This window comes from Phycodurus eques, chromosome 11 (genome assembly GCF_024500275.1).
Source record: "Phycodurus eques isolate BA_2022a chromosome 11, UOR_Pequ_1.1, whole genome shotgun sequence".
Taxonomy (NCBI): domain Eukaryota; kingdom Metazoa; phylum Chordata; class Actinopteri; order Syngnathiformes; family Syngnathidae; genus Phycodurus; species Phycodurus eques.
The window spans coordinates 17,921,671-17,940,620 of NC_084535.1; the positions used below are offsets into that span (position 1 = coordinate 17,921,671).

General features: G+C 43.4%; 1 protein-coding gene across 1 annotated transcript in view; it reads right to left on the minus strand.

The window, feature by feature from the left end:
* Positions 1–18,950, minus strand: part of arid4b (AT-rich interaction domain 4B) — a 71,096-nt gene that overhangs the window by 6,962 nt on the left and 45,184 nt on the right. Inside the window, 19 exon segments of the mRNA XM_061689407.1 lie at positions 69–215; positions 970–1,194; positions 1,317–1,427; positions 1,548–2,661; positions 2,663–2,745; positions 2,823–2,844; positions 2,846–3,034; positions 3,112–3,196; positions 4,056–4,238; positions 6,394–6,653; positions 6,752–6,950; positions 7,077–7,174; positions 7,285–7,379; positions 8,399–8,471; positions 8,556–8,704; positions 9,228–9,304; positions 12,694–12,773; positions 13,846–13,987; positions 17,957–18,048. Coding sequence (XP_061545391.1) covers positions 69–215; positions 970–1,194; positions 1,317–1,427; positions 1,548–2,661; positions 2,663–2,745; positions 2,823–2,844; positions 2,846–3,034; positions 3,112–3,196; positions 4,056–4,238; positions 6,394–6,653; positions 6,752–6,950; positions 7,077–7,174; positions 7,285–7,379; positions 8,399–8,471; positions 8,556–8,704; positions 9,228–9,304; positions 12,694–12,773; positions 13,846–13,987; positions 17,957–18,048 — 3,424 coding nt within the window.

The window sequence follows — 18,950 nt, forward strand, 5'->3', positions numbered from 1 at the left end:
TGAATATCCCAGGTGATTAATGTAAATGTAAATTTTCAAAATTAATTAATCACAGGGGACTAACTCACTTTCCAGTTCCTTTTTCTTCATGCGCTTTCGCCGTCTGTCGATGGAGGCAACCTCAGACTTGAGGGAGAGATAGTGGTTCCTGATGTCCTGAAGCTTATCCTGAAGGAATGAGATCCTCTCCAGACTGCTCATTTTCTCCAGGTCAGCTGGTGGTAATCATCAATCATCAGAATCATTAATCAAAAATAAATGAAGCTAACAATTAGGGAAACGAGTTATCATCCATGATAATATATATTTCCATCCATCCCATCCATTTTCTGTACCGCTTATCTAGGGTCGCGGGCGTGCTGGAGCCTATCCCAGCTATCTTTGGGCGATAGGTGGGGTACACCCTGAACGAGTCGCCAGCCAATCGCAGGGCACATATAATCAAACAACCCCACACCTACGGGCAATTTAGAGCCTTCAATCAACCTACCATGCATGTTTTTGGGATGCCGGAGGAAACCGGAGTGCCCGGCGGAACGGTGGGGGCTGGTTAGCACATCTGCCTCACAGTTCTGAGGACCGGGGTTCAAATCTTGGCCTCGCATGTGTGGAGTTTGCATGTTCTTCCCGTGCCTGCGTGCGTTTTCTCTGGGTACTCCGGTTTCCTCCCACATCCCAAAAACATGCGTGGTAGTTGATTGAAGACACCGAATTGCCCGATGGTGTGAATGTGAGTGTAATTGGTTGTTTGCAGGGCACATATAAGCCCTGCGATTGGCTGGCGACTTGTTCAGGGTGTACCCCGCCTCTCGCCCGAAGATAGCTGGGATAGGCTCCAGCCCGCCCGCGACCCTAGTGAGGATAAGAGGTACAGAAAATGGATGGATGGATAACAATGCAGTCAATGAGGGTTAGCTGGCCTTCAGAATGTTTTAAGAGGAGTCGATTCATGGTCTCGGCCACACTTACACATCTGGAAGCTCCACTTGTAAACCCGTGGCGATCTTCCATGGTGTTCCCGGTGCTGCGAGTGCTCGGCGTCACCCTGCTTGTGGTACTTATGGCTTGACGGGGGAGATCGGCCGCGACACTTCGGCGAAACTGCAACCTTGATGTCCGATGTGTCATTTTTGGTGGCGGCTGGTTTGGCAGAGCCTTCCACAAAAGACTGGTCTTCACTATCACTGCTGTTGCCTGAAGGATAAAAGAACAAAGTCTGAGTTCCACTACACCTGACATTATGGGCACAGGTTAAGTACTGTACAGTATCGTAAAAGGGACTTGATTTTAGCTAGTCTGTGTCAAGGTCTGTATACCTGTTTTCCTATTCTTTTTGGGAGGCACACCAAGGCTCTTGCGGTTTGGCTTGTGTTTCTTTGATACTCCGCATGTCTGTGATTCTTTCTGCCGTTTCTGACTCACAGATGCTGCAATGACAAAGTGCATAAGAAACGAGGGCATGTGCAGGCTGAAGGGCTTGTACTTGAGTATTTACAACTGCATCAGCAAAAGGTATGCTTTATATGAAGCACATTAGCAGTTTGTACCTTTGGACTTCTGCTCGCTCTCATGCTGGCTGCTGCTGCTCATCTCCAGGCTGCAGTTGCTGCTGCTGTTGGACAAGAGCGGGGCGTCAAACACTTTTGGTGGGGAGCCTGCCCCTCCAACTTGAGGAAGGTCTGGCAGCTCCCCACTCAGACTCTCCACTTCTACTGTGCTACTGTCACTCTCGCTGCGCCGGCATGCCACTTCCTCCTGTACCAGCCCAGGCAGGACACTTGCAGAAGCTGACACTGGAAGCGGACCAGGGGGTGTGGGTGGTGCCGGTGGGGAAGGCGGGGGTGCTTGGCCTGAGTCTTCCAAAGCACTGCCTCTACCTGAGGGGGACTCTGGTGTGGTGGGTGGTGTGTTGAGTACCGAGTTACTGCCACTGCTGGGGAACTCTGGCAGTTTGTTATTATCCATGTGCTCTTCCGAGGCATCGTCCTCAGGTCCTGCTTCCTGCTCAACGCTTGTATCTTCCAGGCTGGAGGGTACAGGTGGAGGAGGAGAATTAGCAGCCTCTGTGTCTGAATCAGAGAATAACTCTTTAAGAGTCTTCTTTGGCCACTGCGCTTGAATGCTGGACCACACGTCTTTTTGGCCTTTAGACCGCACAGCCGGCTTATCCTCTCCATTCCCAGACAGCTTGGCTCTCTTTTCAGGAATGTCCCAAAACCCTGCTTGTCTGCTGGATTTGCTCTTCTCCTTTGTCCCATTGTACTTCTTGGAAGGGGAACCTTTGGTTTTTGGGTGGCCTCGTTCACTGCACTCAGCCTGGGAACCAGAACGTGCTGCTCCTTCGTCATCTGAACTGCTGCTGGATGAGGCTCCTCTCTCTTCCATGGGACCAGCACTCCTCTCATCCAACTTCCTGGAAGAGCCTGCAGGCAACCAGTCTGCACTCCTTGTGGCCCTTTTTGCTTTGAACTGGTTTTTCGGAGTCCTCTCTGCTGCCCCTTCAGATTTCCTCTTCCTGGTGCCTCCCTCCCCAATCAAATCCAGTTTACGCTTCCCTACTTCCCCGCTGATTATCTCCTGGTTCTTTCCTGAGACTGCACAAAGTTTGGATTCATTCGGTGGCGTACCACTCGCACTCCGTTCTGAGGATTTCTGAAGCTTTTACGTCTCTGCAAGCAGCGCGGTCTTGTATATTACGCTCTCCATTACCCTCATTGTCACTTTCGTCTGAGGACAATTCAGAGGCTGGGATGAAGAAGAAAAGGTTTGTGTTATCATATACTCTTGAGGCAGAAGAAGTTTTGAATTCATAGTGGTGCTACCTTGCAGACCGTTGAGGATGGACTGTAATCTCTATCGAGTTGGCAGGAGATTGCTGCTGATTCCCTTGGTCCTTACCCTGATCCAGCTTGGAAAAGACATCCTGACTAAGGTCACACTTTGAGCGAGGGACACGATTATTGTTGGGTGAAGGACCGAGGACTTCTCTGTCATTGAGCCTCTCCAACCGGTCTCGCTCCCGCTCAGCTTTGTTCTGTTAGAATTAAATAAAAGTCAGCTTTCTACTTCATGTCATCCAGCCCAAAAGTAAAAAGCTATACAAAGTCGTACCTTTATTTTTTTACGGTGCTTTATTTTTGGTACATTCTTATTGGCTGGGCGAACAATCTTGTCTGCTTTGATCCATTCATCATATCTAAACAGCAAGTAAAAACATATAGGACAGTTTTCATCAAGCAGATCCTAGAGAGGAGCTTTATAAAATATCACACCACCACCCACCACACAGCCACCTCCGCTGTCTGGCCTGAAACATTGCTGTGGTACAATAAGCATTGAGCACAAATAAATACATCCAATGGTGTTGAAGACAAAGCCTTACGATGAGGAGAGAAACATATTTACACCAACCACCACAACCAACAGAACAGAAGGTGCTACTTGGGTCATATGACAAGAATGAAAAGTCTCACATCACACACATACACAATGCAGAAAAAAGCCCATTGTCGTTAGATAACCACAGGATCACACAACGAGACAATGAAATGTGTTTTTTGCTGGTTGCCCTAACGCGCTAGTTGACACTGCATTAGCCCTAGCCCACTAGGGAGGGGGGGGAAGCTAGAGGTGAGTTTAACAGCAACTTTGCTTGGCCTCTCTGAGGTTAGCCAAACTCAATATTGCAGATCTACAGGAATTTGTCGAGGACCACTGCATGGCCAATCCAAGCACGAAACAGATCAGTTCAGCATGTCCATTCAGACAGCTGGGGGGTGGACAGACAGGGGGTTCAATCACAACTGGCTAAGAGGAGCTGAGGAAGGTTGCACATCAACCCCGTGCCCAATTCTGTTTCTGCCACTAGAGGGCTCAGTGAGTTCTGACCAAGAGACAAGATCAGATGAAGCAGAATTGTGAGGAGGAGTGCATTAATCACTGCTGCAGGGATATCCATGAAGTGGTAATCCCACAGGCCAATTTTAAGGTTAATATGTGATTTTGTTTCAGGGTGAATATATAAGTTAGGTGACTGTCCCCAAGTCCTGTCTTACCTGATGTTCCAGCCACAGTAGTGCACCAGGTAGAGCACCTCTCCCCCCTCCACGTCTGCCTCTTTCACAGTGGCCTCGTACGTCTTCAGACTGCGGCCTCGCCCATACCTCACCTGCACCTTCATCCCCGGGGGGTAACACTCAAACTCTTCCCCTTCCTCCCCCTCCTGACTGTTGTCATCCCTGCAAGAAAAACAGTTCAGCACTTCCTGTCCCTAGTCTGCTCCAGAGAAAACCACAGAATCCCACACACCCTCCCACCTTACTGCATGCTATCATCAAACCTTCTGTCGCTATTCTATCCAATTAAGAGGTCTCATAAACTCCCCATCCCTCATCTACTGTACTGTACATCAACTGACTGAATAATATGTGATAAACCTTCCAAACAACAGCACTAAGTGTTGCAAAAATAATACTTCATTCATGGAAAATCCTGACTACTAACTCTCCAGCCCTAGATATAAACAGCACACTTGGGATTGCCATTCACACGCTGTAGAGAACACAACAGCCACAAGGAGGCGCGAGTGAGAAACAGTCAAGAACCGTCAAAGCTGGAGGGTCTACTGGCAGCGAAGGAGGAGTGCTGGTTAAGTGGCTATGACGCAGGGGCCACAGGGGCCTCAAGGGCCGCAGGTTAGCACAGCAAAGCACGACTTGGCAGGCAGTACAGCAACCTGAAGCATAACTGCAATATTCAATTTAGTTAGCTGCGATGAAAAGCAGCTCTGACAACTCTTCACACAGTCCTCGGAGTGAATACTAGAGTGGCTACTAGGAGCTGATTTTCAACATGGCACAATTAAGAAGTAATAATCTGCGCAGCAAGTGGTACAACCAAAGAAGCTGCTTAGATTCCTTAAATACAGAACTCAATATTATTATAACCAGGAAAAAAAAATACTACAACACACTTTCTAACATTTGATAGCAGCATTTGGTCCCGTTAATATTGTGATTGTTCGGTATTTTTCTCTATTTTGAAAATCAAATGAATAACTGCTCAGACAATAAGTGGGTTGTTAAACTATTGACAGGGGAAACGAAACATTGTAACTTAAAAAAAGAAGCGGCCTCTTGATCCATTGACTTTAATGTGTGCATAACAACGCACAATAATTCAAGGCTGTACACCAATCATTTTCAAGAAAAAGTAGTTCCCTGTAAAAACGGAACAGAATCAATTCAACAGGCCTGTCAAACAAGGATCTTGTGATCACGAATCAGTTACAGGTATATGTTAACATGTTAATATTATATATTAAGAATAGGTTTTAGAGTATATTTTTCCTATAACCTATCTAATGTAGTTAGAAAAGGTCAACCTCGTCACTTTCCATTTTGGTAATATAATATAATATAATATAATATAATATAATATAAATAAGACTGCTGAACCCCCGCCCCGACACACACATACAAAAAGGATCATACAGTTCCCCATTAAGGAAGGTGACAAACCAGCACAATCATGGATAATAAAATGTACAATGAAAACATCATGACATCTTATTTTTGAGTCATAATGCATTGCAATACAATGACTGAACAGGCAGTTTATTAAAAATACGTAAACAGAAGTTTGTGGCAATGGAACTTAATGCTCTGCAAAGCCTCGACAAGGCCCCACGTATGAGGTGAACAACCACGTCAGGCCTCAACTGCAGTGCCTCATCTTAGAAGCCTTTCAACAAAAGGCACCTAACAAACTCATGTTAATGACCTTGTGTCTAGCGGTCTACAGCGTCAGCGACAACAATCACACACACACACACTCACACTGAACATTTAATAAAGCTGAATATGAGATAGAGAGGAGAAGAGAGAAGTGAGGATAACTAGCTTTGTCTATATCAGGGCAGGGTGGAAGTCAAGAGGCTGTGTTGTTTGTCGAGCGCATGAGGCAAGAGATAGACAGTACAGTAAGAGAGCGATAAAGCATAGTGTGTCACATGCCAGGTGAAAGGTACTAATCAGGCTCCGCTGCTCAACGATGCCTTTGCCAGCTGATGCAGACTAAGGCATGACTAATAATAAAAGCACAGTGAGTAAGAGCTTCGTTACACGAAGAGAGGGAAGCCTTCCTCTCTGTACTGGTTTGCACGTCTAGGTGGATTGGGGATATACTGGGAATTAGTGCTGTAAAAGGTCTGGATGATGGCTTCAGGTTATGCCACCAAGGGAAGACACCTGTTGGTCATGGACTGTGGTCATTATAAAAAGCACATTGCTAATATTTAGAAGAAAGTAATTGAATAGTGACACCATTCCACCCACAGTGTTTGTGCTATTTTTAATAAACCTGCTTGAGGACTCATCCCTTCAAACCACGTACCCAGAGTTGTCCTTGCTCTCCCGGTCCTCATCATGCTCCTGTTTCATGCTCTCGGCTCTGAGGTGAGATGTTGAAGAGCCTTCATCTGCGTCTCCTGTGTGGGGGCTATTGCCTGTGTGGGGGCTATTGTCTTCCTCCTCTTCCCCCTCCTCCTCCTCCTCCTCCTCCTCATCGTTGTTGTTGTTTCCATTACTGTCCTTTTCCTCAGCTTTTGAAGTACCGCAGTCACTTTTGTTTAGATCCAATTCAGGTTTATCCTCCTGAGGGAGAGGGATGCTTTTAATATAAAAGCAATTGTTATAGGAAATATGACTATCGTATGTGTGCATTTGGAACACATTCCCAAGTGTGAATGCACCTTGCAGACTACAGTTTGTGTGCTGATTGGCTTTCCATTCCCATGGTCTTTCTGCTCTTCTTGGCTGGTATATGTGGTGGTTGTGTTTCCTCCCTCACCCACAGACACCACCTCTCCCTTGGGGGCCTGCTTCAAAGGGAGGTCCATCTTGAATGTGATGGCAGTGGAAGTGCAGTATTCTTCAAAGCCGTATAGGTACCTGCATGAAAGCACAATTCTTGTCACATGCAAAGAGTTCGTCGTAAAACTAGTGAAAAACTACTGAGCGCATAGAAGAAACAAGCAGCATTTGGCCCGCAGTCATGGATGCAGCACTTGTACATACTTGCGGTAAGCGCATTTGACATTGTAGCCAGCAGCTGAATTGAGCACAGGGATTCCGAGATTCTGGTAGATTTGCTTCCAAACGGCGCCACTTTCAATCTGTGTAAAATTTGCAGAGATCAGAGGGTATATCTGGATTTAGCCCACAAGAGAACAATTACCGAGATCTAACTACAATAAAGAGTCAATGCGTTCACCGTGGCCCTCACATTGTCAAAGCCTCCCAGCTTGTTCACTAGCCTATAGAGCTTGAACAGGTTGAGATTCCGGTAACCCAGAACTGGCCGCTTGTTGATGGGTGTTCCTGGGAGCAGATTTAAAGGACATATCAAATTGTGAGCGAACACTAGAGCAGCAGTTCTTAACCTTGTTGGAAGTACTAAAGCCTGCAGGTTTCATACACGCATTCACCGAATCCTTCGTAATTGGAAAAATACAATAAAAAATTTAAAACAGGTACATATTATAGCAGTGCACAAAATGAACCATGCATCAGTTGCACACAAAATCACTGTGTTTAATGAACAAAACAAACTAATCACACATTTCACTTAAAAAACTACAGTAAGTGAATGGATAGTTGCTGCAAATCAATATAGCTTTTGGTGTTGTCTTAAAGCGATAAGTTCAGGAATGCTCGGCTTCACCTTAGCATGTGCCACGCTCATATAATTTTTGCAACAAAGTGTGTTCCTTTTTTTGTTTTGTTTTTATGTCTACCATCCTCAAAAAGGTTTGATTGCAAAGATACAGTGTAACAAACACTTTTGAGTATCTCAAAGGCTTTCTACCACTTGGTGACAGCAAAAGACCAAGAGCACTGTTGTTCTGAACAGTTATCATGAATCATACAAGTGGGGTGAACTGAATGGACACACAGAAACAGACTGTGTGTCTTGATCTGTACTAAACCCCTGAGACTGACTCAAGGCCATCAACCCAGGTTAAGATGCACTGCACTAGAGTAACATACAAACACTAAAGTCAAGGGCTTTTACTTTGTGCTGCATTTACTAAATAAACTGTTATTTTTTAAAGTATAAATATGTCCCATATAAAGACACACTCCTCCACTATGAGCCACATTTGCTGACAGACAAGTAGAAGTGACCTAGAATGTTTATTTGAGTAATAATGTTTAATATTCTAATTAAAAAGGGGGTTTACAACATGTAACAACAAAGCAGGGGTTCTAGGAACACAGATAAGTTAAAATAAATCATGAATTTGTCCTTTTTGATTCATCAGATTTCTTTTTTATGTCCCTGACCATGTCAAATAAAAGTAATCTCCAATTGTTACATTCTTTTAATATTAGCTTACTTCTGTCTTCCATGAACTTGTAGAGCTGCTGAAGAAAGTTGTCCCTCTCTTCGGGATATGGCTCCACTTCCTCCTAAAACCAGCAGACCACACTGTTTGAGGCTGATTGCACTTTAAGTTTGTGAAGAAACAAGTGTGACAGTGACTCAGGCTTTACCTCTTCTTCTTCCCCACTGGCATCTTCTTCTTGTTCCTCCTCTTCATCATCATCATCCACCTCACTGCCTGAGCTTTCCTCTTTCACTTCAGTCTTCCAGGTGCTGGGAATGACCAACTGCTGCTGGAACTCCAAGGCTGCATCCAGCGCTGTTCAACACACACATGAATTGGTAGATTGTTCTTTGTGTCAGCAAATGAAATGTGAACAGAATTCAGCACATTTTCTCAGCCTTAATTTAACTTTTTTTTTCATGAGTGTGTTTGGTGTTGTGGCTTATTTAACCACAAAAAGTGCACCACTAATAAGGTCATTGAACAGCAAAATATAGTTTGAGAATATATTGCACAGTGGAATACTTCTCCCACAGGTCACAAGTGGGAGTAAGCAGCATCAAACCACATTGGCAGATGCTTGTTTTACACATTTATTAAGCAGACAGATAGCACAGATGTGATGCAACTACCTGGAACACAACCTACTCTATAACAGAGGGGCCCCGCAGCATCAGAAATAATGGTATTAATAAAAAGTCTTGGGAGCATTGAAAAAAAATACTTTAACCACAACCCACACTGAACATCTGCTGCTAATGTGCAAAAACACATCATCACACAAAAGGTTTTGACTTAAGGCCTCATCTTGAGTATAGTACAACGAAATTAAACTCACCTGGCTTCAGCCCTGCATCTGCTTTAGGGGGACAATCTGTGTCGATTTCTCGAACATCCTTCCGTAGCACCATGTAACTGCAAAAAAAGTGATGCTGATTAGCAGCTCCATGACTCAGAGACGAGCAACCAAAAATCTAAGCAGCTTTTGCGCAACAAGAACAGCGATAAACTACATATAAAACAATGTATATACTACCTTGTAAAAACACAAAGTAGTCCATGTATTGCAAATGGCCAAGTCAGTGGCATTTTTGTCAAATTAACTAGCAAAGTTAGCCTACCAAACAAAGGGAATAAGTCTTACTTCCACAGTTATTAAGGTAATAATCTGACAAACTAAGAATAACCACTCTGTGAAACTCCCTCATCTGCCCTCTGCTTGTGTGACCTGGCTTTCCCCTCAAATATTTTCAAAAGCCATTGTTTCTGAAAGGCACATTTATCGCCATGGATCCCAAAGTCTCAAGGGAAGTAGCTCCACACATTGACCTATGAGTTGCATTGAATATTTCATCAGGATTATGCATGTAAACTCCATCCATCTATCCATTTTCAACACCGTTTATCCTGGTTAAGGTCGCAGGGCGCTGGAGCCTATCCCAGCTGACTTTATGCTGAAGGCGGACTACACCCTGAACTGGTCGCCAGTCAGTTGCAGGGCGCATATAGACACAGACAAGCATTCGCACTCACATTCACACAGTCACTGAGTGGGAACTGAACCCACGCTGCCCGCACCAATGTCAGGCGAGTGTACCACTATACCATCAGTGACTATGCATGTAAACTCTCATCAGCAAATAGTGCACGCAGACGACACTCAGTTAGCACCACTCTCAAATAATAGATGAGAAGAGGCCTGTTTATATGATTACACATTTTTAAAAAAAAGTGCAAACATTGGTGAATGTGTGAAAACAGGGTGAATGGGTGGATTCTTACGCTTATCAACTGCAGTTTATTATAAAGGAAATATGGGGTGCATCAACAGGTGCAAATATTTTGCTTGGTTTAACAAATGGTTCTCTGCACACCAAATAAACAACGAGGAACAAAAACACTGAGCAAATCAAGATGTAAACATGACAAAACAAAGACATGTGCCTGGCAGCTCAAAATTTGTCCTCCATGGTAATAAGGAGACACAATCATGATCACCTCTTTTATCCTGTTATTCCTTCCACATTAAAGCAGGCAGATTGGAAGGAAAAAAAAAAACCTTGAAGATCTCGTTAATACAGAGATAGATTTTTCGTCATCTGACATTATTATTTCTGGAATCCAGCCCTTGATACACTGCACAGATTTCAGTGGGTAAAATCTAATAGCGACAGTAAGTAGAACAGCTACTGTGTATGCAGTGTAATAATACCTGACAAGAATAAAACCGGCATTTCATCTGTGATTTATCTTCCCTCTAATCGGCTCTACCCTTCACCTGACTATTAACAGCAAGACACACGATAAGAGGTCTTTTCACACTTTCTGTGCTATAATTATTTGCTGATGACTTACACAGGAGGTGTATTGTGGGTTGCAGATGTAAACCCTAAGATAAGGAGACTCTCTGCTCTCTGAACAATGGAATTCAAGTTAAGTAGCAGTGAGAAAACATCAGTCTGGAAACCCTGTCACAATTTTTGTAAGCTTCAAGAAAATTACCCAGGGGCATCTTAGTTCATTTACAGAGTAAACACAAACTCGTAAACAAGACAGTAATTGCATCTGCCACCACATCTATTTTTTTCTTTTTTTCTTCTTCTTTAATAACCTGTCCTGTTCAGCTGCATGGCCTTGCAGAATGGTGGATCTGTAGGCCTTTGTGCTGGAACAGTTTTGCTGTGCAACAGGGGAGTTTGAAATACTCCCTGTTTATTTTTTAATTTTTAATTATTCTGATGTTTATTGAAAATGCAGCCTGACAGAAAAGGGTTTTAGGGGAGGACAGACAGAGGGACAGAGTGGACAGGGGGACAGGGGTGAAAACCACACCAGAACAATACTGAGACAGTCTTATTTGAACATAAGTAACATTACAACAGTTATTTGTAGATTAGGGTTGGGGGGTTGACACACACCCAGTGATGACATGCAATAACTAATCAAGCGAACCAGATAAGAGAGGACAGAGAAGGATAGGGTTTTGGGAAAATGAGCAAGGCAGTGTTACTGGTGAGTGGCGCAGTGGGATTCTTTTTTAGTGTCTAAACACCTGTAAGAACCTGTGAGTTGATATGTTAGTATAACCTGTGTTGTAATTATTGATCCTAGCATAAATAATTAAAGTCTATCGTTTCTGTTGAACTTTTTAGTGAATGAACACAAAATCGCATGCATTTTAGTCAATCTGTGCCACCAACAGGGCCCAGCGCAGTAGCCAGCCACCATCCCCCAAAAATAAATAAATAAAAAATATATTAAAAACCGGTCATAGCTAAGCGCCGGTCATGAGTAGGGCTGGGCATCGAGAATCGACCGCAACTGGGACCGAAGCGGCGAGAACCAACGAAGAAGAGAGTGCAAGAAGACGCGCCCGCGCCCAACGGCGGCAGAGGCAAAAAAAAAAACGTGCCCCGACCCTGCCAAAATCAATGACCACTCGCCCCAGCACAACACCCGGAACAAAACCATACCGCGCAAAGGAGGCCCCCACAACGCGCAGCGCCCAACGCGACCCGAGTCCCAGCATACGCCACACGGAGCGCCAGCGAAGCCAACTCCCAGCCAACCAGGCTACCGAAACCACAGAACACGTCCAGGCCAACATCGAGACAGCCTACAGGGCAAACAGCCGTTTGAGAGAAAAACTAAACACAGAGCCAAAACCCCACCGCAGCAAGCCCACACCACAATGAACCAGGACAAAGCCCACATAAACGACGTCCCACAGCACCCCAAATTCCAACCCTGCACCCCAACAGTGAAAATCGGGAAAGGAGGCAGTGCCCCACAGCACCTAACTCCATCCAAAGAAAAATAAAATAAATAAATACATTAAAAATAAAATACAAAAAAGTCACCGGCGCCTGTGTGAAGACACCCCCCGCGCTAAAATGCCGAACCCCGGCGCGCACCCCTCAAAACAAAAGGCCACAAGCCCAAAACAGGAAGCCAAGCCAAAACATCTGTGGTGGCAGATCTGCCACCACATCTAAACACATTGCATAAACGACAAAGCAGCTAAGCTATTCTCAAAGCTATTCAGATAATACACTCAGAGTAATGATTGCAGAGTTTATTTGTCCTCAAGCTGCTCCGAAAGATCTATTTGCCTGGTGCTCAAAGCAGTGCATTTGCTGTAGCATGCACACTCTATTAATATAACATGGATGGTTTAATCAGCATCAAAATGATTCATTATTATTATTCATGTTGGATTAAAATGAGTCCAACATATTACTATAGCATTCAAATATTCTACTACTAAAATAATCACTATAACGTCGTCAATAACTCAGACTCACAATTTTCCGTCTTTGAAAGAGCGGACGAATAAGCTTTCCTTCTTCATTGTGATGTCATCGTGGCAGTCGGAGGAGGTGACCTGAGTGTGCAGAAACAAGAGACAATCCACAGTTCAGATAGGGTAGCAGACAGCGTGTGACACTGTGTGTGTGTGTGTGTGTGTGTGTGTGTGTGCTTGTGTGGTTGGAAGCGAGATAAGGAAGTGAAAGAATTTGGGGTTGTCACAGTATGACTTAAAAAAGTGTCTGTGAAGGCCATGTTGATGGACTCCAAACTATGCTATCTATGAGACCGAAACAAGTAAGCGATCCAGATGCAGAGTGAGGTAAAAAGGTTATGTGTCGCTCGCAGCATGTGGCTCTGCTGTTGACTTAGGTTGAGGCATAACAGTGGGAGTTGTTCCACTGTAAGAGTCTAACCCAAGGGAGGCTGCACTGCATTTATGGAGATATGATTTCCTAGTACTTTCTGCCTGCATGCTCCTGCTTCCACTATTCACAACAACACCACACACAGATATACAGTAGCATGTTTGTTTTTGAATAAAATATTTATCAGGTATTTATCACATTAGTTACCTCCTGTTGCAAATAACATTTACCAGTGTATTCTCACCACATGTTGAGAACGTTGGTTGAGAACAAAGTAGTGTATACTTCCCTAGGCTGTCACAAGGAGGCAGCACAGAGCTCGGTCAACAGCAGGCCAACAACAACAAACACAATAGGCGGGGCTCTGGTGACTACAGTTAAAGGGGCAGCTTTTCCTAGACTCTCCCATTCTCCCACTTCAACTAGGAAAACTTACTGTACATTAAGAAAGAAGTCCTGTCACCAATTCATTGTCAGCTAACACTACCCAGGAGTTAAATGTGTGAGGAAAGGAAATGTTGTGAACAACAGAATGTGTTGTAGTTTGTGTTGTAGTTTTTTGGCATAAAATTAAAAAAATGCATCAAAGTTGAATTTTTTTAAATGAGGAAACTACAAATACTGCAACTTCAAAGTGCAAACAAATTTGTCTTGTTTTGGGATATCAACAATCAAAAATGGCATGCTTTCAAGGCAAAAAAAATAAGCGGGCTGATGAAAAGATGGTCCAATGATGGAGCAGAAGAGGCACTATGAGCAGAAGAAGCACTATGAGCTCACCAGTGCAGGATACCACGTGGTTTTCTTTTTATCCCCCATGGCCACTCCTTCCACACAGACCACTTTGCCAAACAGATCTTCATTCTGTCGTTGATCACTCTCCTCTTCTTCACTGGAGGATGATGACAAGTCTTCCTCTTGGCTGTGGGACAAAATAAGACCACTCAATGGGCTATACAATGACAAAAAGTACAGTGTAGATGTGTGTATGTACAATGATTTCCATTGAGTTTTAGACTAATGCAGTAGGAATTTTCTATTTTACATATTCCAGCGATTTCCTTTATTTTACTTATACTTTATTTGTATAAACTGCTCAGTTTAACACCTTTAAGACTGCCATCAGTCTGAAAGCTCTCGCTTTCCTGCATATTTGAGTGTGAGTGTGTGTGTGTGTGTGTGTAAGTTATTCATGAAAGTAATGCACACATACAAAAACAAAGTGATAATTTAATTAGTTAAGAAGAATACGTAAAATAGATAAAACTAAACGCATGCACTGCAAAAACACAAAATCCTACCAAGAATATTTGTCCCAAAAGTCTCAAAACTAATCTGATTACACTTAACTAACAACTAAAAAAGTAATTTGTTTCTAGACAATTTTCATTTGTTTCAAGCTAATTTTAACTTGAAATAAGTAGGAAAAAAAGTGCCAGGAGAGTATTTCTTTTCTTTTTCCATTGGCAATTTTCTTTATTTGAAATAAGTAGGAAATAAAATGCCAGTGGAGTAAGTTTTTTTTTTCTTACTCCACTGGCATTTTTTTTTTTTAACTTGAAATAAGTAGGAAAATAATTGCAGCATTCCTTGTTTCCACATCACCGACTCACAGTAAGCCTAGACCCTGTTCTAATTATTGACCTTGCCTTTTTGCCTCACGTTTTTTGCATACTATTGCCTTTTCGGATTCCCTGCCTGTGTACCGACCTCTGTCCGTTCATTAAACCTCTCTTTTTTAAACAGGTCCATTTGAATTGGAGTTGTGTATTTTGGGTCCTGTCCTTTGTTCCGTTCATGACAGAACGAACTGGCCATAACCCAGCAGACTCAGACCCGGTGCGCAAAGCCTTTCAAGCGCAGGGTCAACGCATCTCGAAGCAGGATGAGCAGCTTGCTGCCCTCCACCTTCATCTCAAGGGACTGTCAGAGCATCAGGACACTATGATGAGACACTGTGGCCTCACAGTTTGAAGTTGATGCTGCTACGCCAAGGACGGTCCTACAATACCGCAGCTGACCGTAGGAGGACACAGGCCCCGAACTACAAAGTGGGTCACCGAGTTTGGCTCTCCACCAAGCATCTTCCACTCCGGGCGGAGTCCCGGAAGCTCGCTCCCAGGTTTGTTGGGCCCTTCCCCATCACAAAGGTCATCAACCTTGTCACCATGGAGCTTAGGATCCCAAGGTCAATGCGGGTCCACCCTGCCTTTCACGTCAGCCTGCTCAAGCCCGCCTGGGAGTCCCCTCTGGTCCCGCCTTCCAGGGCCCCCTCCTACTCCCCGTTTCGTGGACGGGGGCCCTGTCTTCACGGTGAGGCGGCTGTTGTCGTCTCGTCGGAGGGGGAGGGGGTTTCAATATCTGGTGGACTGGGAGGGCTACGGGCCTGAGGAACGTTCATGGGTGCCGTCTGGGTTTATTGTTGATGACTCACTCATTCGGGACTTCCACGTTGCGCATCCTGGGGCTCTGATGTCGTCTGGGGGGGGGGGGGGGTACTGTCATGGGTGTGTGTTATGGTTGTTGTCTTTCCCCTGTCCCGTACACAACTGCTCCTGAGAGCATCTTCCCCACCTGTGCCTCGTTTACCCTAATTACCCCATGCATTTAACCTTGTGTCTCATTCTTTCTGGTCGCCAGTTCGTTGTACCTTGTTGTCACATTCCAGCATTCCTTGTTTCCACGTCACCGACTCATAGTAAGCCAAGACCCTGTTCTTATTATTCACCTTGCCTTTTTGCCTCACGTCAGGTGTGAAAAACTTGTTGCATCATTCCCAAAAAGACTCATGGCTGTATTAGCTCAAAAGTGTGCTTCTACTAAATACTGAATACTTACGCCTGTGTGATATTTCAGTTTTTCTTCATCATTAATTTCTTTATGGTTATGTTTTGTTTAAAGATAATGCTTTTCCGAAATGCTTGACCGTTTAATTTGAATCCCTTTTTTAAAAAAAATTAAATGTGTTTCGCCTGGCCCTTCATGTTTTCGTTAAAGAATTGTATCCATCTTACAAATTCTGCCTGGGAAATCAAACATATGAGCACAACTGTATTTTCTAATTTACTAAATAAAAGTAGGGCTGTGAATTTCAAAAGTAAATAAAAAAGGAATTCTTACTAACAAAATACAGATAATATTTTATGTTTTGATCATATGGGTAAAAGCAATATCATGCATTGTAAAATTGCTTTATACATAGGTAGAAGGGTTTTCCAGAATTTTGAGGTCAACTTTGGGGGTGCGCATTATACACAAGAAATTATTATTATTATCCATCCATCCATTTTCTGAGCCGCTTCTCCTCACTAGGGTCACAGGCGTGCTGGAGCCTATCCCAACTATCATCGGGCAAGAGGCGGGGTACACCCTGAACTGGTTGCCACCCAATCGCAGGGCACATACAAACAAACAACCATTCGCACTCACATTCACACCTATGGGCAATTTAGAGTCTCCAATTCATGCATGTTTTTTGGGATGTGGGAGGAAACCGGAGTGCCCGGAGAAAACCCACGCAGGCACGGGGAGAACATGCAAACGCCACACAGGCGGTGCTGGGGATTGAACCCCGGTCCTCAGAACTGTGAGGCTGACGCTCTAACCAGTCATCCACCGTGCCGCCTATTATTATTATAATAATTATTATTTATGGTTTCACAGCCATAATGGCTCTCTGAGGGAAACCATAACTACAATGTGATCCGGCGACAAAAAGGAGTTTGACACGCCTGCCCTTAAAGTACATTAAAGTGTGTATATATATATATATATATATATATATATATATATATTAAATCAGAAAATTGTCATCTTCACTGAAAAATTTATTCAATACACGCTTTTTAAATCATAAGCAATGCTGTATGTTCTCTCAAGGTCCAGTTTGAGTTCTAGGCTCTGTTATTGTGATGTTTAATGCTTATCCTACATTTAAACAATTTATACATCTTAAAACAATTGAATAATTTAGATTTATAAAACAGAAGTTAACCCAGTTAGCCCAGTTAATTCTATTGAATAATGACACCACAACATGTGGCAGATCCATATTTTGCACATCGGGAGCGATGTGGATGAAAGCATATTCAATCATAAGTCCACAAGCAAGTGAAGTCACTCAAGGACTGTTCTGTGGTGCGATTTCTGCCAGCAGGCGACTGTTCCAAACTGTTAAAAGACACATTGATCAGATCAATAGTCAGACTGTCAGCCATCACTTCTGCTACAGAAAACATAAGCTTCAGCTGCCTTCTGTGCGTATGTGATGTAGAAAATTCTCATCACCCATATCTGAAACAAAAAATCTACATAGATGCTGGACAAGTTTGGATGTGTGCGCCATTTCCTCCAAGATAATGTCTTGAAGCTATTGAATGTTTTTCTCGTTTTGTAAGGAATCTCTCTCAGGAAGCATTGTTAATGCTCGTAAAAAGATTTGCGTAGAGGAAGACAAGCCAGAAGTGCTAAACTGCAGCAGGGACTCTCCCAAGTCAACATTGCATCAATGCCATTAGCAATGGTGTCAGGATGAGATTATTAAGTAGAGTGTCCTCTTTATAATCGCAATGATGTCCGTTGCCAAAACCCTGAAGCAGTTTCTATTCCCATATGAAACGTGCAGTCTGGAGTGAGCATATCAGTACATAACACACCCACCCAAAGCTGAGTGGGGTTTCCTGCTCTAAGCCTCAGGAGCTTTTTAGTAAGAAATGGAAATGAGAGCAAGTCTTCGCTATCACGGTACATAGAATGGGGGCGCCTCTTTCTGAAGAATGTGGGTTGGCAGGGAACATCGCTTATCGTTTTCATCTGCACCACAGACCTCTGTCACAGTTGGAATGATTGACACTTGCATGATGTAAAGTAAGGAGGAGTGCACGATACTCACATTGGGTTGGAACGTCGGCCCCTGTTACCCTTTTTGCCGATGACTGGTGTGCCGAAGTGCTCAGGATTGGTGAGAGGGAGTCTGTCAAGCGTCTACAGAGGAGACAACAGTAAAGAGACAGTCAGTACTCTTACATGGCATTAGAGATAATTAGTCAAACTGAAACACAGTTGTTCTCTACAGGATTTGATTCTCGCGTAAAATACATGAAGTGATTACATCATGACAAGCATGGTGAATCAGCATCTATCACCTTATAAAATGGATACAGTGAATGGCATTTGTCAAAGAAGCAAAGCATCTTGATGTAGCCAATGTACAGAAATAATGTCAAAATTGCATTTAGTAGCTGTCACTGTTTTGCCCCCAGCTTGCTAGTTTACATATTTTATGAAGTCAACAGAGAAAAAATATATACAAGGGATCTTTGCGGTGGATTGGGTCCTCAGTTTATGACAGAGTCCCATCCCTATGGGGGAGAGTTGTAAACAAAATTTGTAGGAAAGTTGGAAAGCACTGTAGCCACTAACCTACACTAATGCAGTACTAAAGTCATAATTACAGTAAATATTTGAATAAAAACAATGTAAATATACTTTTAGGCCTAACTGTTTATGCACAAAACTGTATACAGACATGATGATTGTCACTCAGGCAGACACTGGAAGGTCAATCCCCTTAAAGACTTTGATCAGAAGGATTACTCAGCAGTCTGTACACGCAATTTACATCTGAAATATTTGCTATGATATCAGTTTGAGCTGAACATCCCAACAGTATGGGACTGGGAATAAACGATAAATTTGTGCTCCGTCCTCAGGTACTGGAGAGAAAGTAAGTAAAGAGATATATTTGTGAATAAAAAACAATGCTGTGGAACCTCGGTTTAGGGATGACCCAGTTTACAAACAATACGGTCTATGGACATTTTTTATTTATTTATTTATTTTTTTTAAAGAAAAATTACCCCGGAATTACATAATATTGTCAGTTT